The sequence below is a fragment of the Stylophora pistillata genome, chromosome 10, assembly GCF_964205215.1.
Source record: "Stylophora pistillata chromosome 10, jaStyPist1.2, whole genome shotgun sequence".
NCBI classification, from domain to species: Eukaryota; Metazoa; Cnidaria; class Anthozoa; order Scleractinia; family Pocilloporidae; genus Stylophora; species Stylophora pistillata.
The window spans coordinates 9,971,586-9,994,835 of NC_142528.1; the positions used below are offsets into that span (position 1 = coordinate 9,971,586).

Consider the following 23,250-nt stretch of genomic DNA (forward strand, 5'->3'; position numbering starts at 1 on the left):
GTCGATTTCTCGGGTCGAAAACTGTTGTTTTATGTCGCTCTCGGTTCTAATTTTATTAATAGTCAAAACTCATTATGCCAATCAATACGTGGTCTCATTCTAGGTAGGATTTCTCGAACAGGGTATGACTGTCAACACTACAATATTATGTTCCGTGAGTTTGAGTTACATTCAGAGAGCTCAGGATGGAGAGAAATCGATTGAGGGACGCAGTGGTTAAACTTTGCAATGTACGAACCCCAGTGAGTTTGGTGTACAGCGCGCGAATTTTGTCCTTTTAGTTGTCTATATATATAAAACTGAAATTTGTTGAATTCATACACTAAAACTAGACTTAACTAATTAACGGTAGACTTATTACTAATATTTGCCTGAGGTTATGAAGGCGCTACGATATTTTATACATATCCCAAGGACTCGGTATCCTGTAAGTCACACGAGTACTAAAATGTCGCTAAAGTCAATAAACACCTATTAACTCCTGACTCGGGCTAAATCAGTCCAAAATCTCGCAGCTACATTCAGGTATCAAAGATGTCAGGGTGTTGACTTTCTCAGTCCTTAATAAGATCATCCTCGTCGCTTGTTAGATATAGTACTGACTTAGAAACAATGACAGATGAAGTACAATTTTCAGTTCAGCCTTCGTACATTTTTCTCACTATGCATAATTTGTAAAATAAAGTAATAAATGTTTATCATATGGCTGGCAGGGCCCGCGGGCAAGATGAAGCGAATCCTTCTTTTGATTGGCTAACCGAGCAGGTAAGATGGGCCCATCTTGTTCGGTCAGGATGGCTGGATATTAGCTTCGTTCTTTTTTTTTTTGCGTTTTCATGGACCGAGACGATGTCGAGGTCCATAAAAACGGAAAAGAAAGAACTCGGCCAATATTCAGCCGATGATCTTGACCTCACGCTTGGTCAATAACGCATACTATGATCTTCATCTTCGCCGGCCATCATTAAGAGCATTGTTCGTTTTGAGCCACTTCCCCTTTTTCCTCCGTTTTATTTCGTCTTCATCCAGTGATTATTGCAATAAAATCTTATAACCTGTTCTGGCTCTAAAACGAGTGTGCGAAAAATGGCAGCTGTTTCCGTGACAACCGCTACCGCTGTGCTCGCTTGTTAGCCATTTTTCACGCGCCCCTGGCTATTTGCTCGGAAGCTTAGCAGAGCCTATAATTGGAGTCGATTCTTAACGACATTAAAAGTGACTTAAAGTTTTGCTACATATTGCCATTAATTAAGAGGTGAACTGCATATTGATTGACAATTACGAACTGTATGACCCCACCAAGCTGCCGGAGGGATGTAAGTCCCCAATCGCCGTCGCATTTGTGGCAGGTTCTTGATGGTCCCTTTCCTTGGGGTTTGTAGAAACGACATGGGAGGAGTTGGTAACCCACTGAAGTATTTCATCAGGTTTATGACTTCACTCGTTGTAAGAATGTTACTATCGGGTACGACTGACATGAACTCTTTTTGTGACATCAGTGGAAACCGTATCGCCTGCACTATTCCATCTCCGAGTATCCGTCTCTTTGATTCAACATCACAAAGACTTGCACGAAGACCTTGCCTTTCGCTTTCTTTAGACGCCCAGCGGTCAACGGCTTTGAATAATTCGAATTCTGTAATGTTTAATGATTCTCTGTTGACAATGGTCTCCATTAGACACTTGTCAAGATTAACGAATTCCTCTGACTTCACGACAATGTCCGCGTTCTTATCAATCACTTCCCAGCAATGTTCTAGTAGTCCATTTTCGTCGAACGTTTGAGCGTGTGGAAGAATACAGAACACGTTGTTTGCGTCCAAGTTGTTCTGCAAATATTCGGTGCATTTTTCAACGAGAGAGGGCACTATGTACTTGTTTGCTAGATACAATACTTGAAGAACGTTAGTTCCAGTTAGATGCGCCTCATCGCTATAAAGATAACGAAGGAACTCCAATAAACTCTCGTAATCACAGTCCGGTAGTTCTATCAGGTTTGAAACAGACTCAGCCATGTTCCCGTGAAACATGGCAAGAAATACAGGGCTGCTGATGGAAAGAACGAACTTGTGAGCCGGTATCACCTTACCCTCGCCACAAATCGACGATCTTGCTTTGAAATTCACATCGCTCAAGAAGTCGTTGTTGAAGACTAACGCACATCTCTCCCTGATAGTTGATCTGGGAGTTTGCCAATCTTTCTGAGCCTCAGATGTACACAACATTGCCGATTTCGTTTCTCCAAAAACAGCGCTCAGTGCTCACCTTTCAACGCTCTTTCTGAACCTCAACGCTTCACTAAATGAATATATTTACTCTCAGGTGTGAACGTGTGCACGGGGAATCCAATACTTCACGGACGGATGAGTCTGACGCAAATCTTAGACGGCTTAAGAGTTTTCCTCGACGAGCTGAAACGTTACTACTTTTTGTAATGTTTTTTTTTTAGTTTTATCCAAATCTGCCTGGTTCAATTTGAAGCATAGCCACTGTCGAGCAATCAGTTCAGTCCGTATTGACAATCATCCATTACGTGGTCCACATCACTAGCGAGAACCATGCTACTCAAAATGTTCAGAGAATACACTAGAACCGTACACAACATTTTACACAAGCATATACGCATTTATATTGATTTGCAGGAACTAAAAATCAAAAATCACAAGACAGCTAAAGGAATAACATTGAGTATGACGTCACATATATTTCCGACTTCCTGAGCAAGATAGTTGAGGTTGTCAGACTTAGAAATTTATTTTTCTCAAAGTACATGTAAAAAAATTCGAGACTTAAAGCCACAGAGCCAAGAGTGCAGTGCTGATTTTTCTTCTAAGTAAACATTAATCCTACGGCTCGAATGTCGTGAGAGTTGAGAAAGGACAACTTAAAAAGGTAAACCGTGTTATGCAAGGGGTTTTCCCTTAAAATTATTTGCAGCGATACTTCAAGTTAAGCAAAAGATATTTTTGGATGAAAATGTTGACGAAGCGTAAGGGCTTTTCCCCCTTTCGTCTAAGGCCTTTTGTACCCTACTTAAACTTGACAAAGACGTACTATTCAGTTCAAGACCATGTTTGGTTAAAAACTGTTGCAGAGGTGAGCGCTCGATCGTAAGGGAAGTTTTTTTTTTTTTTTTTTTCTATTTTGCCACCTTAAAGGGATTATTTGCCTGTCGAGGATGAAGTGTACAAGATGTTGTATCTGCACTTATCTTTTCGTCACCTCCTGACTGACCGCCTCACGATGCCACTGTGCCAGAGTCTTACTTTGTCAGTACAGAAATTGACCCATGTCTGAATCACCAAGATTATGCTTACCTAGGCACTTGAAAAAATCGAAAATTTGTCATAGCAAGAGAAAGAGTTTTGAATTACAATTCTCCTCTATCGATCGAGCGAGCCCGGAAATCAGCTTCCTTCATACGCGTATAAGGACGAACGAGTCAGTCGTATCATTATCTATGATAATGGGGGCACTTGAAGTTTCTCAAGAAACTGTGGTGCTGCGTCGGTGGCGGAGTATAACCAGGTCATTTGGTTTTATCAACTGAGTTGATAATGTAAATTGGCCACCGTAAAGAGTTTGTAAGCTGGCGTTTAGAGCGCCAACCCTTTATCAGAGCGAATGACGAACGCCCGAAACGTCAGCTTAAAAAACTCTTTACGGGTTCCTGTGGGTTCCACCGGAAAGCACGCAAGATTGAGGAATCGTCACGCAGTTTTACAACAATACCCCAACGCGTGAGTCACGACTAATTCACCATAACGTCTGATACTTAACCTTGCCATGTTATTTTTGGAATATTTTCACCTTTTCCCACTTAACATCCAAGTTAGAGGTATCAAGAGAAATGTTCCTTAAATTAAATACTTTAATTTGAATAACAACAATTTTTTGTAACTGTAAGCTCAGTTTTAAGACGGCTTAATATAGCAATTATGTAAACCTGTTTCCAGTATCTTAAAGATAGCCTAGCGAAGTCACTAATAACAACTTGGTATTTCATTAGTTTTAGAAAGTAAATTCTCTATCTTCCCATTAAATTTTTTTTTTCCAAAGTCTTTTCTGGAACTAACAAACAAACATTCGGTTGCATACCATCAATAGAATTCAGGCCAACTTGGTATGAAAATCATTTGCATGTACTGATTGACTTTTTTAATAGAATTAAATACTCTCCGACCGTCAATACTCGAGTATTCTCCCTCATCTGTGGTGAGGGAGAATACTCAAGAAGAAGTCATAAAACTACCTTCGCTTTTCATTTAAAGCATCCGGCACAAACACTTGCCTTTTTAAAATAAAGCATTCCTAAAGTGATCTTTTTTAAATGTAAACAATTATCAAAAGAGTCAGAAGAAACTAAAAGGAAGGAACTAAAAGATTGACTTGGATTAAAAATGACGAACCTCGGTTTTTTTTCTTTTTTCAAGATCGTCGACCACGACCCTCCCTCGCCCGCGTTCAAGCCTGGCGGAACTTGTTCTTTCTATTCTCGAAAACCTCTAAGAGTTACATCAGATTATTCTTCCTTAACGTTTTTCTTATTTTTACTTTAGGCGCTAAGGTGTAAATTTTAAACTATCACGAACAACTCTTCCCTATTCAATTAAACTAGTGTCTAAATCGAAACTATCCCAAAATTCTCGAACACGATTGGTTATTTCCCGCCCGATTTGAGCATTTACAGGACAGCGTAAGCGTCACGCTTGCACTGAATTGGACGTAATTGGACAGTGCAAGCGTCTTGCCTGTGTAATTAGATCCTACGTATCATGTGCGCATGCTGTTATCACACACTTCGCAGAGTTAACTATTGTTTTTCTCAATAAAACGATGGCTAGTACGTACCTAAAAATTTTGTTATAGTTTTGATTCATTGGTAACAGGACTTCTTGTTGTCTAATTCTGTCTGTAATCATACGCGATAGTAACAAATCCGACTCCGCGAATCACTCGTAAGGTTACAGACCGAATCGGACTCCACTCAATCCAACCACAATTACTCATCGCAAGCAGAGACTTGAAATCATCCTTCGATTTATCCTTAAACATCGCTAGGGAAGCTGTCCACCTCGCCAGTTTCTGTCAGGGAAGCGCCATCAACTTGGTAACTTATTTTGAACTTTAATCTGATCTTTTCCTGTCAGCAAAACACAAGTAAACAAGGAAGAAATATATTTATTTATGATGTGGCAAGGTAGTTCTGAGGAAAATACGAGCGTTCTGATTGGTTCTTACTTGGTCCCTCTTTTGCCCTACGGACCGTTTCCACGGAAACGGTCGTGGGCCTTTTTGTTTTGTTAGCTAAAGCCGACAAATTTACAATAAACAAGTTAGGTCTGAGTGCCTTATATTTAACGACTTACTAACCCCACTTGCTCGATTTGAGTGGGGAATAATGGCCCTCAGTCGTTTTTTGGACGACCTCGGGCCAATATTCCCCAGTATGGCCCTCTCACTCAGTTAGTAAGAACTTATTAAAACAAAATGAACAAAAATATTTTCTTTCCCCGAAATTAAAGTCATCAACTTTTCAAAATATTGTCCTCCTATTATTTTTTTCGCATCGGACACATCGTTAAACCTTTGACTCCTTACAGTGACCAGCATCTGATTTCTCCTTACAAAATCACCCCTGAATCACACATTAAGGTCACGAGAATAAAGGAAATGATCACCAGTTAAAGCAACTCTTGATTGTTAAACAAATCCTCCTTGCCAGAATCTCAGGAAACGTATAGAGACCAGTATAGAGAATATGGATACTGATGTAAGGGCGAACAGGGTTAATCATCGCACGTCGGTAACAGAGAATTGACAAATTCCCTCAGCCCAAACAAATAGTGAAAACATGAGCAAATAAACCCAACCTGAAAGCTGGAATACATACAGTGTCTAAAGTTGACATACCCTTGCTGGATTAGCGATCAACATAACCTGTGTGATGGCTGAGGGAGGAAGAATTGGATTATATGCCGGCAACTCGCTACCAGATGGAGGTTGAAGCTTCACTTTCATGGTCTGAAAAACATACAACATTTTTTTGAGACCGCTGAAAGCTTCGACAGCTCAAGCTGACGAAGCTTAGAATCGGAAAGGATATAAATTTTGAATACTTTGCGGATTACAAAAATACGTCTGCGCATATGCGAACGTTGTAATGCCTACGTGGCGTGCTTCAGGCAGTCTGAACAAAGTTGTCTCATGCGAGTTACAAACAAACACACAAACCAGTAAGTCACGGTTTAAATAACATATAACCTAGCTTTGCTTCCATTTACAAACCTTCACGAAAGTTTCAATTTTCTTTCGCTTTTTCATGCGTGACAGCAGTTTTTTCATGCTTTCCTTCGAAATTTTGCGCGGGAAAATGGCGCGCTGGTGGCCAAAATTGATCCTCTCGCGCATGTCTTAATTCTAACCACTGTGTTTACTGAAAAGGTGCTCCGCTAACGCGCGTGAGCGAGACACATCAAAATAACTTGACGAATCTCACCAGCTCTCGAACCTGAGCCTCGGAAACCACTTTGTATTGAATAATGAACTTTCGCGTTCCGTAAGAAAAGCGTTTCGAAACCAAAACTCATTGTATTTCAAAATGACAAGTGGTTTACTTGGAAGAAACATGGTGAGGATTTACCTTTGGTACTGCAGCCTGAAAAACGAAATTCTTAACTTCATATGATAGCGAACTCATGGTGGAAATCACAACAACCAGCAAGTCTTTTCTGTCTAGCTCTGCGCTCGTCTGTGAATTAATAGTCAAAGACAGTTAGGCCAATAACCTCTGATGCTCAAATCTGACAGAAAATGATGGCTGGAGAGATTTCGCCAGGTACTGCTGCCATTGTAATCAGTGTCATAAGATGAACTCAAACTTGTGCGTAAATCAGTTGCAGGTCTTTGTCTTCAAACACAAAACTTAATGCAGCAGCTTTCTTCGTCTTGAAATTGAGAATATCAATATTGCCTGAATATTGTCTACATACCTTAGCAAAGTGAAAAATTAATTTGATGCTGTTTTTATCGAGAACTGTTAGTGGTGGATGGTTTCCTAAATTAAGGAAGTACAAAAAAAAAAAAAAAGAAGTGAACGCAAGACCAGATCGAAAACTAAAACTATTGAAGAACCCAATCAACAGAAGTTACTGAATTGATAACAACCTTTGAAAAGATTAGTTATACTATTAGTGGCCAAATAAAATGAACCGATGAAAGTTACAATTCCATACGCCACGCAAAGTTATTAAGTTCAAATGAGACAAAATAAAATAAAACTGACAAACATATTAGAAAAGCAAAGAAGCAACTTGCATTGAACTTAACCTTTTAAACCCTGAGAGCCACCAGCATGTAATTTCTCCTGACATTAATTCTGTATGGTCACCTATACAATACTGTAAGATCACCCATACAATGATCGTCAACGCGCGAAGCTTCGATTGTTAAATGAATTCTCATTGTCAGCACCAAGGGAAAAGTCTAGAGAAGGATATGGGGATTATGGGTACTGATATTAGGGTATAGAATTCTGTAAAATACTTAACGCGCTCTCGCATTAGAAACGAGCGCCACGCATCCTTAGCTTTTGCTTAGCTGCTGTTGCTTACCTGGTTTTATGGTATCTAAAGGAACAAAGACATTGTCTAAAGAGGGAGGTGTTGGCTTTGGTGGAGAAGGTACTGGAGGAAAAGTGGCTGGTGAAGGTGAACTAACATTGACAGACCCGACCGGAAGGGTTGAAGGGCTTGGCTCCACTCCTAACGACAACAGACTGTCAGCTGTAGAGGCTGCCACCACCTGCTGCTGCTGCTCAGGGGCAGGTTTCTCTTGCAGTGGAGCGACAGTTTGTTTCTGCTTCTGTTGCTGCTTCTGGGTCTGTAGTAATTCTTGACCAAGTAAGTCCAATGCACTTGGCGGCCTTGCCTGTTCTTCCGCCTTCCTACCTCCAGCTGCTGGTAGATTCCCACGAGGAGATGAACCAACAGCTGGCATGGTAAAGCTATTGACACCCATAGTCAGTGGTCCCAGCCTTGGTGCCATGGTCATTGCACCAGGAGACATGGCTTGGAACGGCATTCTATTCATCTGTCCTGCAACCATATAGGTAGGGGGCATCATTCCAGCCACCTGGGGCTGACCCATTGGTCTAACCACGCCTACTGTAGTGGATGGTGGTGGCAGAATGCCAAAGTTCTGGGCTGGCGCGCCCCAAGGTCCTACAACACTAGGCTGCTGCTGCTGAGTGGCTTGCTGAAGAAGAATATTAAGAAATCAAAATTTTTCACATTTTGTGAATTTCCATAATTACATGTTTGTAGACTCAACCTCAAGTAAAATATGTAATATTGAGAACTCTGTTACAGTAAAACACTATTCTATAATTACAGCAATTTGTTAAGTTTTGAACTGTCAGTAGTTCAGTGCCAAAACAATTAGATTATTCACTCGCACTCCATTTCTATGCATGACAGAAATAAGGAGGTCATTATCTACAATTATTCTCCATTTCATTCCCAGATCTCATCACATGTCTGCTGGATATTGTTTTGATATTGTAAGGAAAAATTAAAAGGGTTTGAAATTTGAGCATGCAGGTTAAACTCCTTAATAACAGTATGCATATTCTCTATACTGTTCTCTATACATTTCCCAAGATGCTGACAAGGAGAATTTGCTTATCGATCAAGAGTCTCTGTTGTTGGTGATCATTTCCTTTATTCTCCTGACCTGAATGTGTGATTCAGGGGTGATATTGTAAGGAGAAATTAGATGCTAGTCACTTGTAAGGGTTAAAGGTTTAAAATGTGAGATATTCACTGTCTTGTGGATAAATACTGTAATTGTAGGGGAAAAAGGCAATACCTGAAGTGGTATCTGAGAATTGCTCTTTACTGATGGTGCCTCTAGATCGTGAAGACCTATATAACAAAAGTAAGTTAACAAATAAATAAATAAATAAATAAATAATGGTCATAACTTTCATGGGAGTCTGCAAATCAAAACTACACATACATGGAAAAGCAAAAATAATAATAAGCAATCTAAGAACTAAATTTGTAAGCAATCCTTACTATTCAATACCACACTTGCATATTGCCAAAAACATTTGGGATTTGAATTAGTCATGTTAGTTATTAGTAAGTTCCTGGATGTCAAACTAAACCAATTAGGACTCACCTAGAGCTTTAAGTTCATTTTCCAAAACACTGGATGCTGGAGTTTCCACCGAGGTTCCTTGTTGGCCTCCAGTGCCCAGATCAATAAGGGTGGATGCACCAGCAGGAGGACTGACTTCAGAATTTGCTGTCTGAGCCACGGAAAGAGGTCCAGGACTAGTTGGTGTACTGGGTGCTCCTGGAGCTACTCCAAATATCCTTTTATAGTACTCTAACACTCTTGATAAGTCATCATTCACTCTGAGAATTTCAGCTGCAATAGTTTGTACATTGTTAAAGAGTATTAGTCATGGTTTGCATTATGAAATTTAGTTGCTGGAGAAAAGAATAAAGAAACAAGAGGAGAATCTCAATGCGTGAACAAAAAATAACTCAAGTTTGTGAACTTGAACAGGGAGTTCTGCATCATAGCTGGATGAATTCTCCCATCTTGGAAACACCCTGATTAGTTGACTCTTAACAATCCAATCTTCAAAGGAATTAAAACCAGGTGTTCACAGACTGGCCATTAAATTAAATTTTTGTCCACACAACAAGCTTCTCAGCAGATGAAAAACCATGTGTTCTTTGATCAACAGTGGGTCAGACTTCTAGTGCTGTAATTGGTGGTAAAAGTCCAGGATAAAAATTTAGCATTTTGGGCCACTGAATTCCTTACCACTAAAAAGTGTAAAGTTCTGCTTCTGAGTTGAACCTAACTTACCCAATCCTTCATCACCATCTTCAGTGGCTGAACTGGCTAGTCTAAACAATTGTGGTCTCATTTTATCACAGGAGTCATACAGTTCCTATAAACATTTCATACAATAAACCCATTACTAATCTACAACTGTTACAGTTACAGTAACAGTTATTGAGTCAAAGTGTATTCTTAGTTTCCTATTACATTAATTTTTTCCCCTTCAATCCTGGGCTTCCTGTTCTTATCTCTCCCTTATTTTTTCCCTTTTAATTAATACTGTTATTTGTAGATTTTTTTATTACGCGAATCGGGTGGTCAGAGGGCCAATAACTAAAATCAACCAATCAAAATGCTCTATTGCCAGTCAATAATTTATTCTCTCAGTATTGGACCGGGCACTGTCCCGAATGGTCCTGAATGTTACTGCACTTGTGTCCCTTTGAACTTCAGTCATATAATAAATCTCTTATTAACCAAGCTTGCTCGGGACCGTACTGGAAGAATATCGGCCCTCGGTCTTTTTTGTACGGAACTCGCTGCGCTCGGTCCGTACTGTCAAGACCTCAGGCTGATATTCTCCCAGTACAGCCCTCACGCTTGGTAAATAAGATATATGTATTAGCACAATATTCCAGCTAATAAAAAAATAAAAATGAAATAAAAAAATAATCAAGCTACATTGACTTATGTACCTTTTGAAAACACTTTTTAGTAGCAATAGAGGTAAGCAAACTAAAAAAAAAAAAAAGCAAACAATACAGTTTTACCTTCATGAGTTCCTTATCCTGAGCTGGAGAAGAAGGACTATAATGATTCAACATCTCTGTCAGAAGCTTGATGTTATTACAGCATGTCTCCATTTCTGTATTTCTTTTCACCAGTCTCTCCATCTTCATTTCATCCTGGAATGGAAGAAAAAAAAAAAAAAAAAAGAAAAAAAAAATCATCAAATTTTTTGATCTAACATCCAAACTTCTTTTCTTCATTTGGTGCTCTTAAAAATGTGTTCGATATCTCCCTTTGATTCAAATATGCAATCAGCATCTACAAAATAAGCAGAGCATTACCAGTACATGTCTGCTTGCAAATCCAAATTTTTCCTTGTGTTGACTTTTTTAATTTGTTTACTCTCAAGAGGCATATCAACACCTGAAGATAAATTTGGGCCATATGCAGTGTGGAGGCACCAACCTGTCTGACCATTGTCTTGATCAGTCTATTTGCAGCTTGTAAATCTTCTGGATGGCTACTCTTCAGAAGGCGAGCCAACAGCTAGAAAAACAAAGAGATCATTTCAAAGTTGACAAACAGAGATTAAAAGCTGACACACAACTTATTTAGATCTAAATAAAGAGGAATAAGAAGAAAGAAGTAGCTACTACCACTTGATATTATGAAATTATTAAACTTCTACATGTGCTTCAATGTCAAAGAATTTAACTAAACAAGTTGGAAAATCAAACCTTTGATTTCTCTTCATCCTGGAATATCGTATCTTTTGATTTGTCAGGAGGATTCTGTCCAAAGAAAGCCACATTTAAATTCAATTTCATAAGTACTCTGTAAGTCTTTATGGTCTATCATACTATAATTTTTTCTAGTTTAGTCATAATTACATTGAATTTCATAAATATACATGACACATGATAAGTTGTTTTAAATCTAGTTTTTTTTTCCTGCCAATTGTGGTGTTTAGTTTCAAAGGATCCCTGTCACCTATAAATAATTTAAAAAATCCTAATAATTTGTTCAGTCTCCAATGTGATTGGTTATCACCTGTGCAATTTGAACACTAATAGGACAGTGTACACATCATACCTGTGTAATCGGAAAATACCCCTGATATACGTGTACGCATGCTGTTGCTGCACATTACATTGAGCTAACAGTACTGTTGGTTTATGATAACATTTATTGAGTTGCTATTTTCTCTCAAATTTTGTCATAGTTTTAATTGGCAACAAGATTCCACGCTGTCCAATTCTGTCTCTACTGATCCAAGGCTGTGCTTCAAGAAAAATTGAAGGGAGCTCAGTGCTCTGAAATTGTGAAATACAGGGTGCCCAGCATATACTTTTTAATGAAAAAACTAAGATTCCTGAGTCGCCTAAGAGCAAAAGTAAGGCACCATCTGTATCAATTTTCTTGCTTACTTCAGCAGCAGTTTGAGCATACGGATCTTGTGGGTCCGTGGTGACAATTCCTAATTGAAAAATAGTTTTATATCAAAACTACATCAATTATTAAGATTTTTCAATTTTGTGGTTGAGTTTAAGTCATGATACAGTATATTTAACAGCATGTACAAGCTTGGTCTGAAAAGTCATGTAACCTATCACATAACATGAGTGACAGTAAAAGGATAAAAAAAAGACTGAATGAAGTCAATTCTCACTTCATGAGGTCATGTTCTTCCTCCTGTAATCTACCCACCATGGCAACTTAGGGGGAAAATAACCTCTTGGAATAAAAATGGATCAAAATAAGGTTGGCTCTGTTACTGTACCTTGTGTTTTTAGCATCTTGTAAGCCTCTGCAATTTTGGTCTCCGTTGGTAAACCTACAGTCCAGCTATACATACACTGGATAATGCGTTTCTTCACTGGGGCAGCTGTCCAGTCCCCATCATACTGAGTAATGCATAATTATTAACAAAATCAATCCATAATTACTGATGCATAATAAAATCAATTGATTCCCAACATATCTTGTTATTAGTAAGTAATCTTCCCAATGGGTGCCCAAGCTGAGGATATGAGTCACTGAAATTTTCTATGAAGTTTTCCCAAGCCCATCTATACCCTAAGCCAAAAGGTCATTTACGCTTGTCCAAAAGATGTAGATAACCACAAAGTAGGATGCTTATCTTATACAGCTGTTTTGAGAAAGGTTGTTGGGAAAAAAAGGACAAAAGTACCCAAAACAATCTCTAAAGATAATCTGGATATCCAGTAAATTATATGAATCTCAATACATCAAATAAATTAATTAATTAAAACTGCAGCACCTCATCCTTACTCAAGTTCCCTTGAAATCCTGAAGTCAAGGAACCATGCCCTGAAATCTACTCACAACATGTTTTGGGAAGATTTTTACAGTGATCTTTTCTACAACCTTTCAGGAAACAGGTATAAAAGCAAGACTAAGTCAGCCACCATTCTCCTTCAGTTGGTAACAGAAGAAAGGATGTGCAAACCACCTTTAGTTCATAATTTGAGATTAGATCTGAAATTGCTCTGAAAATTTCCTAGGGCAACACACTTGATTAACAATACAAAATTGGAAAGGAAAAAAATGGAGGTCACTTAACACAGGATGTGTGGAAAACACTTATGATAAAGTGTTATACTTTGGTCAGTCACTCTCAAAGTGGCTTGCTATGTTTCACTTTGAAACTTCCATTCTTCCTCAGAGAATAACGTTGATTAATTATATATCACTTTATACCTCATTATGTTTAAGTTTAAGTTTAATTCATTTGCCTCAGGAATGGCAGGAGAAAGGAACAGAACTTTCATTCCAATTGACACCTAACCCCTTTTTTTACCCACCTATCCCACCCCGGGGAGGACATCCATCACACAGTAATCTCGTGTGTGGGAAATTAACGTCTCCTACCCCAACCCTGCAGGAGACGGGACCTCCATTTATAGTCCCTATCTGAGAAGACTAGAAAGTCTAATCATTTGCAGATATTATTACAAAGGCAGCACTTTCTTCTCAGTTAATAAAAGACCCTGAATGTTGGTCCAGCCGGATTTGAACTCACGACCTCCCGCACGACAGTCCGGCGCTCTACCAATTGAGCTAACCAGGAGGCGGTAAATTATGCTCTCCTCTTATTGGTGAATAACCCTTAGATAACGTGATTGGTTGGTTTTAAACAGCTGTGATTGCCTATTTTAAAGATGTGTTCAGTCAATGAACCTCTTTCTCACAAAACACTTGTTCAACTGCTCTGAGAATGCATCTTACTTCCAAATGCACCTATCACAACTATTAAAAACTACTAGTAACCACATCAAAAAAAGCAACCAAGCAAGTAATGTAACAAAAATAAAATTTAAATTGCGTATATACCTTTGATGATATTAATTTAATCAGTTCATTCAAGAATCTGTATTTTCCAACTTCATTGTGAAATCGCTGACCACAGTTTTTGACACAGGCTTCGATTAGCTAAATAAAAAAAGACATTTTTCATCCTTCCACCACTACTTTCAGTTAAAGTGCACCTGAACCCAAAAATTTTTTTTCGCTTAACGAAATAAGTGTATTTTTATGAGTATTTCTGTGCAAAAATTTTTTTATTTGCTCAAATCTTCAATTGTCTGTGCCCAGTCAAAATATGGAAAATCGGCCGCCATCTTGCCCCACGGCCGAGTTTAAAGAGGGATGGCTCTAGCAGGTAATGTGACGTCAAATCGAGAACACGAAAGTCTGCATTTCACACATTTTCGCTTGTTTGGGAAGGTTGTAGTCGATTTTGTCCGAAAATATGCCGACTAAGTGTGTTGTAGGAGGATGTAGCAACGTGCAAAATTTGCAAGAGGGTATCGCACTTCATACATTCCTCATACAACACACCTGGTCGGCATATTTCGGACAATATCGACCACAGCCTTCCCAAACAAGTGAAAATGTGTGAAAAGCAGACTTTCATGTTCTCGATTTGACGTCACATTATCCGCTAGAGCCATTCCTCTTTAAACTCGGTCGTGGGGCAAGATGGCGGCCGATTTTCCGTATTTTGACTAAGCACAGAAAATTTAAGATTTAAGCAAATTAAAAAATTTTTGCACAGAAATACTCCAAAAAATAAGCTTATTTCTTTAAGCGAAAAAAAAATTTTGGGTTTAGGTGCACTTTAAGAGCGATGATTAAAAATCATATGAGAGTGACTCAACCTTTTAACTCCCAAGATCCATTTGTTAATTCTCTCTTCTAGCTGCTACCCATTTCCTTGTAAATTAGCTACAAGAAGTTGGTGTTATATCTAAATAACTTCTACCTGAAAAGTTTGAGTATTCTTATTATTTGTTTCCTGCATAATGTATGGATATTATAGGGAGAAGTTACTTTTTAATCATCTCTGGGAGTTAAAGGGTAAAGAGCATATTCAGCAGTTCATTTTGATAAAAATCAGTATTTGAAGATATGCACACCTACCCTTCGCAGTCAACTGATAACAAGTTAGGGTTAACGTTGGATTAGGGAAGGGGTGGGTGAGCAGTTATTGAAATACTGACATTGATTTGTTCATTTCATTCTATTTTGTTTCAAGGTTGTGCTCTAAGAAAAATTGAAAGGAGCCCAGTGCTCTGAAACTGTGAAATTCAGGGTGCCAAGCGTATGTTTTTCATGAAAAAAACAGAGATTCCTGGGTAGCCTAAAAGCAAAAATAAGGCGCCAGGGGCCACTGGGCACTGCTAGACCACAGCCCTGTGTTTACTTCCTGGTTGAGGTCTGACTTGTCAATGAATTTGTGATTATCTACTGATTGATTGAATGATCAAATAATTGATTGGAAGATTGATTGGCCCTTTACAATCTAACATTGGTATGCATATTCTCTATATATTTCATAATTAAGTTGCTGATAAGGAGAATTTGTTTAATAATCAAAAGCTTCTTTAGTTGGTGATCATTTTCTTTGATATCCTGACCTTAATGTTTGATGCAGGGGTGTTAATGCATTTGAGAAATTAGGTGCTTGTCATTCTTTGCGGTCAGAAGGCTAATTATTTGCTCAGTAAAGGTTGATAGTTTCTGAAGAAACTGTTTGGGGCTGCTTCGGTGGGGATAATGAAATAATTTGGATATATCAACAAAGTTGAAATGGTAAATTGGTCACCATAACAATTACAAAAGCTGACGTTTCGAGTGTTAGCCCTTCGTTGGAGCGAATAGAGGAATTGTGGGTTGTGCGTACTTTTAAAGGCAGAAAATGGAGCTACGTTACTGGTGGGAAGCTCCATTTTCTGCCTTTAAAAGCACACACAATCCACAATTCCGCTATTCACTCCGATGAAGGGCTAACGCTCGAAATGTTGGCTTTTATAATCGTAACGGTGGCCAATTTACCATTTTAACTTTGTTGATATATTCAAATTATTCTGATACACATAGCAGAATAAATCATTTTTTAACCTCTTGTTTACTTTCCACCTGTGCACTAGTACCTGTCACCCCTTACCAGTCCCCTCTTCATACCAGTTTTGCTCTTCATACAAGAAGAATAGAATGGATAGAATAGTACTATATTTTGTGAATTCAACCCAGCAAGAGAAAGTGTAAAGTTACATCTCTTAAATACTATTCACTCATTATGTCAACCTGAAGAAAGTGCAAGAAGGTGAAGGAATCATCCCAGGAAGTGTTTTTTATGGAGGAAAGAGGAACTACAAATGCAGTATACTTCAATTCGGTGAAATGCAAATAAATTATTTTGGACAAAAACAACTGCCTTCTGGTGTTTAAGAAACGTCAGCGCTAACTAAGATGTTTGGATCACAAATTTCTACTTCTATGAGGTGATCAGGGCGGTTCATACAAGTAGATGATCAAGATTGTACATGAAGCACCAAACTTACATCCAGTCCTAAAAGAGCCTCGTCTTCCCTTGCGCTTTTGACCTTTGTCACTATGTAACGGATCCCAATTGTTGGTCTAGAGAAGAAATAATGACAATGATGAGCTCAGACTGTAAATCAAAATAATTTTTAAGTTCTAACGAAATAAATAAAGGCACAAAGCAAAATTGTATCATAAATCTCACCCATCGAGGTCTAGATTTATTCTGTCGCATACTGGTGTCGAGTAGTCCACGCCGTCCTTAGTTTGAGAAGGATCAGTGGCTTTATCTGTGAAAAAGTTAATTTTGGATTTCAATTCAACAAATACACAAAAGGAAATGCATTTAAAAGGTTTAATGCAGTACCAATCAAATCCTCCAGAGTTTCCGCCATGACGGCCTCTACATTGGGTACCACGCATGTTCAGTGGATTGCACGGTTACTCGGCCCACGACAATATGGCGTCCCAACTTGGTGGGTTTCAAACGATTTGCGTTAAGTTCAGCGAAAAAAGTTGTTCGTATCACTACCTGTATTTCAAGAATCACATAACAAGAGATGGAGATACAACGAAACCACCAAATAAGACACTCTTTGTGGTGAACATTCCCCCATATTGCACAAAGGTGACATGAGATGTGTTGGATTTGTACCTCGTTTTCCTTTCTTTGTTGTGTAGCTTTTAAGCTTTTACAGTGTTACAGAAAATCTTCTTCTTTAGGGTTCCTTGAAAAGACTGTTCAGTAGTTGTGGCGCCGTAAAAGACGTATTTCTCGTCAAACAACCGGGGTCGACGGAGAAGGATGAGGCAGGCTTAGTCATCCCGTCAGAAAGTGTCAAGGTATAATTTGTTTCACGTGACACTGTAGCAGTTACTCATGGCTTCTTTTAACATGCCCTCTCTGGGTACAGAATTCTGTTTAATCCCACACTTCTCTGAACTTAAGCTTTAGTCCCAAGATAAATCTCTTGTTTTTTGCTTTATTTTCTTTTATCCAAAAGCTGTATTATGCACAGTCTGAAGAAATTATTAATTTTTGGTAGGTGCATGATGGGTGTTTGTTTGTTTGTTTGTTTGTTTTTTGAAGAGCCTATGTGCATGCCAGAGTCACCATTGATTTTGATTGTCAATCAGCAGCTTTAAAACGACACTAAGCAGTTGTAAAACTAAGGAGCGATAGTTTGAGTTTTGCTTTTAGTGCATTGGGGTCATGTGGCTATGAATGGCTTGGTCTACATAGGTTCTTGTCAAAATAATTCTGCCATTCTCTGTAGACTGGTTTAGATGCAAGAGTTGTGGTTAGGTGTGTTGAATCAAGGGTCAGCCAGGCAATATTGGATTTGTCATCTTGGAAGAATGGCAAAATAAATTCACTTTAGTTTTCTGTGGAAGATGTAGTGACTTCTTGGTTATCATGCAGGAGTCTGGGTTTAATACCTGATCATTTCATTATGTGGTGTTCTTGGGCAAAACACCTGGGGCCAGTTATTTAAACAGGGTTTGGCCATTGTTTTACAAAACTGTATTCTAAACTACCTTCATTTCAGCTGAACGCTCTATCTGAACAAAAACTTATATGAACAGTGTCAAGAGGGCAGAAAGCTAACAGTGGAAGGACTTTTATTATTAAATCAACCTTCTAAAAGAGAGTACCTGAGACTCTTTGCTTGGGTGTAATGGCAGGTTGGGTTAGACCTTGTTTAAATAAATGGCCCTTGCACTACTATTTTCATTATGCCTCCTCATCATTTAGGAGACTAAGTGGGAACTGGGTAAAATTTTGGGAGGGCAGGGGGGTGGAAAGGACTGTTCAAAGGACTGGCAACCCATCGGGGGGGGGGGGGAGAATAACCCTGCTAGTTACTTCATGCTATGGAAACAGAGATAAGCTCTGATTAGATCACAAAGCCACTTGGTTTGAGAACAGAATAATCTTAAGCCTATTAACCCACTCCAATTTTGTTAATGTCTAATTTATTTTTCTATTTGAATTGCCAGATATGTATCTTATTTAGCAAATATATTTCCTTCTATCATACTTCCTTTGTATAGGGTTTTAAGGTCGGTTACATTGTCTTCAAAAAGTCTTCTTCTTTGAGTGCAGCATTAAACTTAGACAAGTCTACAGTAAGAGTGCTCTCAACAGAGAAAAGTCCAATACCGACTGGAATGAAAAGTAAGCATAGTCAATGGGACCATATATGGGAAGAACTTTTAGCTCATAACATCATCAAGCAGGCAGAGGTCAACTTGTTCTTGTACATGAAGCTGTTTGTCTCTTAGTCCAGACTTAAAACAGCTTTTATTACAACAACTCCAGGGGTCGACATCTCTGCTGGTAGCCCGAGGCTAGTAAAAATTTGGTCGGGCTAGTAAAAACCCACGTTTAACAGCCCACTGGCTAGTAGAAAAATTGAAAGAAATTATGTATAATTAATTTACTTGAAGCTCACAGTTGATAAAAAAAAAAAAAAAACAAGTTTAAATTGTAATGATAATACCAGTAAAGAAGGCATAAACCTAGAGTGGCACATAAGTATAGTGGCCCATAAGAGACATGCCACAATTTTTTTATCGTAGATTATCGCGCAATAAATGATAAATTATCACGCAATAAATGGAAATTATTGTGCAACAAATGGAAATTAGCACACAATAAAAGGAAGTTATTGCACAATAAATGATAAATTATCGCGTGATAATATTTATTATCGCGCAATAACTTAATATTATTATCACATGATAATTTTTATTATGGCACAATAATTTTTGTTACTATCGCACGACAAGTTTCATTACTATTCTGTGATAATATTTTAATTTATCATTTATTGTGCAATAAATGGGAAACTAGTTAGGTCACGTAATCGGCTGTCATGCATGTTGTTTCTGTGGACAACAATGGCTCCCACAGTTGAGGAGGTATGTTTTGAGGTTAATAGTAAACCTTTCATCTTCTGGCGTCTTTTTTGTCTTGCGAGTCAATCGGAAACATAGCTAGATCCTAGACTCTTCGCTTAATGGTCAATTTCTTCCCCAGTCTTCTCCCTACCAATGTTGCGATGTTCGCATGATTGCCTTACACTTGAAAATTTACTCAGCTTTTTCCTTAAATAGCACATTAAGTTATCACAAGGGAAGAAAAAAACACCTTTCTTTATCATTTTAAAAGATCTTGCCAATAAGTTTAGAGGAAGGTTTGTGTGTTTGGGGTTGAAGTAGACCTGCAGGGAAATTGATCCGTGTTACCAAGTTGTGTTTTGGGCCAGTAAATTTTAGAAATCACTAGCCCAGTGGCTAGTGATACAGGTAGCCAGGTGTCGAACCCTGAACTTGGTGTACAGTCATGTAGGTCCTCACTTGCTTGACACCTAGTATGTGCTGCTAACAAATGATAGAAACATTTTTAGTACTTGTGCCCTTTTAAGTTTACTTACAGGTACTCTGTGACATCAGTAGGAAGAACATTTCTATCTCAGTAAGCCAGGTGCAGGTTATGATGGATTTTTATTATAAATCACTTGTTTTGGAGAATCAGCAAAGACTTATAATTATTTGGTATTATATGTAATGAATCAGTAATCTTGTACTGGTTTATTACTTTATTTCAAAAACTGAGAGTTTGTGAATTTTGTATATTTAATGCATTTCAGAATGGATTGAAGAATATCACATGCAATATCCAGATACAAAAAAGTTACAGCTTGAAGTGGATAAATTTATGGCAAAGTTTGATGAGGATAAAGAGAAGGTGCAACATCTTTGTCCAACATTTTCTATTTTTAATTGATGTTTGATTTGGTTCCTGTTAAGGATACATGCATTTTCCACTGAGTAAGCAATTAAGTACCACATCCTCTTTGATGATATAATTCTGCTGCTTAATTTGTTTAACTCAGAGTGAAAGAGTTGAGGCTGAATCACGTAACCAAGCTGATGACGAGGGCTGGGTAACTGTAGGGAGAGGTGGAAGGAACCCAGCTGCACCCAGACTGGATGCCACTGAGCTATGGGAAAGAAAAAAGAGGAAAAAGAAGGTAATACTGATTTGCAGTGTGCACTAATCAGCTGAAAAGTTATTGTCAGTTGCAAGGAACACCTGTATAACAAGGCATATCAACCCTTTGACCCCTAAGAATGATTAATATCCAATTTCTCCTTACAATATCAGCCCTGAATCAAACAGTAAGGTCATAAGAATAAAGGAAATGATCACCAACTAAAGAAGCTCTCATTTTTTTATACAAATTCTCCTTGTCAGTGCCTTAGGAACTGCTGTCGAGAACAGTATCAAATTAATTTTTATGCTTTTGTCCAGGTACATTATCTTTTCTTTACACGAAAAAGCAAGATAAGATAATTCAAACCATTTGGGAATCATTTTGATTAAGTCCTGTTAGGACTGGGACTGTTCTGGGATAGAAATGTAAGGTCCTACTAATGAAAAATATTTAAAGAAAAAGCTTATCCAGAGAGTCTTTTAGACTTTAATGTTATTACTCTTTTAAGTCAGTAATTTTTAGACTGGTGAACAAAATCAAATTTAGAGCTAAGAAATATTAAGCCCACACATTTCTTTGCAAAATCAGACCTGGCTGAAGTTTGGATCCTCTGGGGAAATGCTGTTGAATTTTTACTTTTTGCTTTCACCACAACCATTAAAATGTTTATCATCTTCCTTTTTATTTCTTTATTGATAATTTTACAATTTTTAGAAAATGCATATTTTGCTCATATTGAAAAAGTTTCCACCATTCCACTTTCTTTTCTCTTTTTTTTTTTTTTTTTGTTTACAGCAGGCACTATTAAACTTTTACCACTTTCAACAACGAGAGACAAGAAGAGAACGTAAGTACCTTGAATTATTTTTGCCACATGGACAATTATTTTGTCAGCTGTGTGTGCTTCCAAGATGTACATGAACTAGGATTGGGATTGTGAAGAACTTAGGACAGAGAAGGTGACCTTTTGTCCCTAACTTTTTGTGAAATATTCAGTAGGACTGCAGACAAGGATTTGATTTGAAAAAAATTATTGGTAAATATGTGGAGGATTCATGAACTTCTTGTTCCCTTATTTTGTCTGATATCTGAAAAGGCTTTGTATGAAAGTTTTATTTCTCCGCCTGTCAAATACCATCCTAACTCTCCTTATCCCTGCATCTCCAGTATCATTTTATTCCTATCACTCTCCCCGCCCTCCTCGGTATAATTTTTTTCTCTGTTTCCCCCCTCCTTCCTCAGTATTATTTTCTTCTCTCCTTCCCCCCTCTGTCCCCAGTATTATTTTCTTCCTCTCCCTTCCCTTCCCCCCCAAAATCGTTCTGTTCCTCTCCATCCCTCTTTACCCCAGCATCATTTTCTTCCTCCCCCTATCCACAATATCATTTTCTTTCTCTACCCCCACCTCTGTCCCCAGTATCATTTTTTCCTCTCCCCCTCCCTCTCCAGTATAATTTTCTTTCTCTCCCTCTCTCTCCGTCCTCAGTATCATTTCCTTCCTGTTCCTTACCCCCCTGTATTGTTCTGTTTCCCTCCCTCCCCTTCTCCCCCAGTATTGTTCTGTTTCCCTCCCTCCCCTTCTCCCCCAGTATCGTTCTCTTCTTCTCCCTCCTCACCCCCCTCAGTAAAGTAGTCAACGGTTCTAATCTTTTTTTCTTCTTTGACAGACATCGCGCATTTGCGAAAGAAATTCGACGAGGACAAGAAAAGAATCGCTGAAATGAAGTCAGCCAGAAAATTTCGACCCTATTGATTGCTCTGAATCATTTGACTTTTAATGAGGCGTGCGTTGCTATTTACTTTGACAACATTCAAATGAAAACGGGATTTCGACAAAGAAGGTTTACTTTTCTGTTGTTGCTAATATCTGAGACGTGTACATGAAAGTATGGTTAGGAGAGGCAGTTATTTTTTTATCAACATTAACGCCCCGCATACACCGTGAATATTTAATTTGATCACGTAGCACTCATTGAGCCCCGGAGCAAAAAGGCCATTCACTCGTAACAAAGAGCTTCAAAAGTCACTCCAGAGTGTTAAGCGGCGAATCTAAGAAATAAAAGAAAACAAAGTTTAAAATAAATCAGCTCTTGTAAAGAAGGAAAAAATTGTGCCTTACGGCATTTTCCGTTCAAAGTTGTTATCTGCGTCATTCAGTTGAAACCTCACGGTGATGCAAGAAACTTTTGAGTTACATGTACGTCACTAAAGATTCCAATATATTTGAATAGATCCTTGATTAGTCTATTTTGAAAACAAACTGTGGTGTAGGTTTCGCAAGCACTAAAACACGAAAACGCAAACTTGATATCTGAATGATGAACCTTAAACAGCCGCAGCGAATGACAAAAATTCCTGTTGGTCATCGTTGGATTTAAGAATTTGGTTCTGTGTTTTTGAAAACTTTAGAAACTTTTCACGCCAGGTTCACAGCTCTATGAAACCTGTAAGAAATACTGGGAAAATAAATTCAGGAACTCCTTACGGTGACCAACGTAAATTATAATCTCCATTGATAAAACCACAATATCTTGCAGTACCCCTCACTGAGGATCTTTTGAGTGCCATCCCGCTTATGGCGGAACAGGATCATAAGCAACATTTGTTTTATGCCAATATCACCCACGGGTAACAAACAAACCAATAAGCTGTTACTACGCGCGTTTTGGTCGGTGTTAAACCGTAAGGTTGACGCGTGAAATCTGCGAGTCCGATATCTGTTGATCCCTTTGCTGAATTGTACTTTATTTATGGTTTTTCATGGTAGTTTAAAACACTCATTGAATGACTAATCGCTTTTTTTTTTCTC

The 23,250-nt window shown here is 38.3% G+C and overlaps 3 protein-coding genes across 3 annotated transcripts; 1 reads left to right on the forward strand and 2 right to left on the reverse strand.

Annotated features, from left to right (window-relative positions):
• Positions 1–38: 38 nt before the first annotated feature.
• On the reverse strand, positions 39–3,721 carry LOC111343193 (BTB/POZ domain-containing protein 6-like). The gene has a single exon (XM_022950348.2). It carries the CDS (start codon positions 2,223–2,225, stop codon positions 1,245–1,247), a length of 981 nt encoding a protein of 326 aa, XP_022806083.1. The 5' UTR covers positions 2,226–3,721; the 3' UTR covers positions 39–1,244.
• A 132-nt stretch (positions 3,722–3,853) lies between these two features.
• LOC111343184 (ADP-ribosylation factor-binding protein GGA1) lies at positions 3,854–16,883 on the reverse strand. The gene is made up of 17 exons (XM_088737222.1): positions 16,805–16,883; positions 16,643–16,727; positions 16,458–16,533; positions 13,945–14,043; positions 12,371–12,494; positions 12,018–12,067; positions 11,328–11,381; positions 11,056–11,136; positions 10,632–10,766; positions 9,886–9,970; positions 9,184–9,435; positions 8,869–8,924; positions 7,614–8,256; positions 6,993–7,057; positions 6,644–6,751; positions 5,914–6,024; positions 3,854–5,143 (listed from the first exon to the last, which is right to left on the reverse strand). The coding sequence occupies exons 1-17, from the start codon at positions 16,830–16,832 to the stop codon at positions 5,048–5,050; spliced, it is 2,148 nt and encodes a 715-aa protein (XP_088593348.1). The 5' UTR covers positions 16,833–16,883; the 3' UTR covers positions 3,854–5,047.
• Positions 16,861–22,925, forward strand: LOC111343191 (ribosomal RNA-processing protein 7 homolog A). Its single transcript, XM_022950347.2, has 7 exons — positions 16,861–17,065; positions 17,161–17,280; positions 18,493–18,616; positions 20,094–20,191; positions 20,340–20,477; positions 21,237–21,288; positions 22,109–22,925. The coding sequence occupies exons 1-7, from the start codon at positions 16,898–16,900 to the stop codon at positions 22,192–22,194; spliced, it is 786 nt and encodes a 261-aa protein (XP_022806082.1). The 5' UTR covers positions 16,861–16,897; the 3' UTR covers positions 22,195–22,925.
• The last annotated feature ends 325 nt before the right edge of the window (positions 22,926–23,250 follow it).

Bases quoted from the DNA above. Each gene is read 5' to 3' on its own strand.
- LOC111343193 (XM_022950348.2), bottom strand. From the start codon at position 2,225: ATGTTGTGTACATCTGAGGCTCAGAAAGATTGGCAAACTCCCAGATCA.
- LOC111343184 (XM_088737222.1), bottom strand. From the start codon at position 16,832: ATGGCGGAAACTCTGGAGGATTTGATTG. The intron at 11,137-11,327 runs GTTTGATTTTCC...TTGTTTTTCTAG, and splicing joins AGGATGAAGAGAAATCAAAG to CTGTTGGCTCGCCTTCTGAA. The intron at 6,752-6,992 runs GTATGTAGACAA...ATTAATTCACAG, and splicing joins TAATTTTTCACTTTGCTAAG to ACGAGCGCAGAGCTAGACAG.
- LOC111343191 (XM_022950347.2), top strand. From the start codon at position 16,898: ATGGCGTCCCAACTTGGTGGGTTTCAAACGATTTGCGTTAAGTTCAGC. The intron at 17,281-18,492 runs GTATAATTTGTT...TCCTTTGTATAG, and splicing joins TCCCGTCAGAAAGTGTCAAG to GGTTTTAAGGTCGGTTACAT. The intron at 20,192-20,339 runs GTGCAACATCTT...TGTTTAACTCAG, and splicing joins TTGATGAGGATAAAGAGAAG to AGTGAAAGAGTTGAGGCTGA.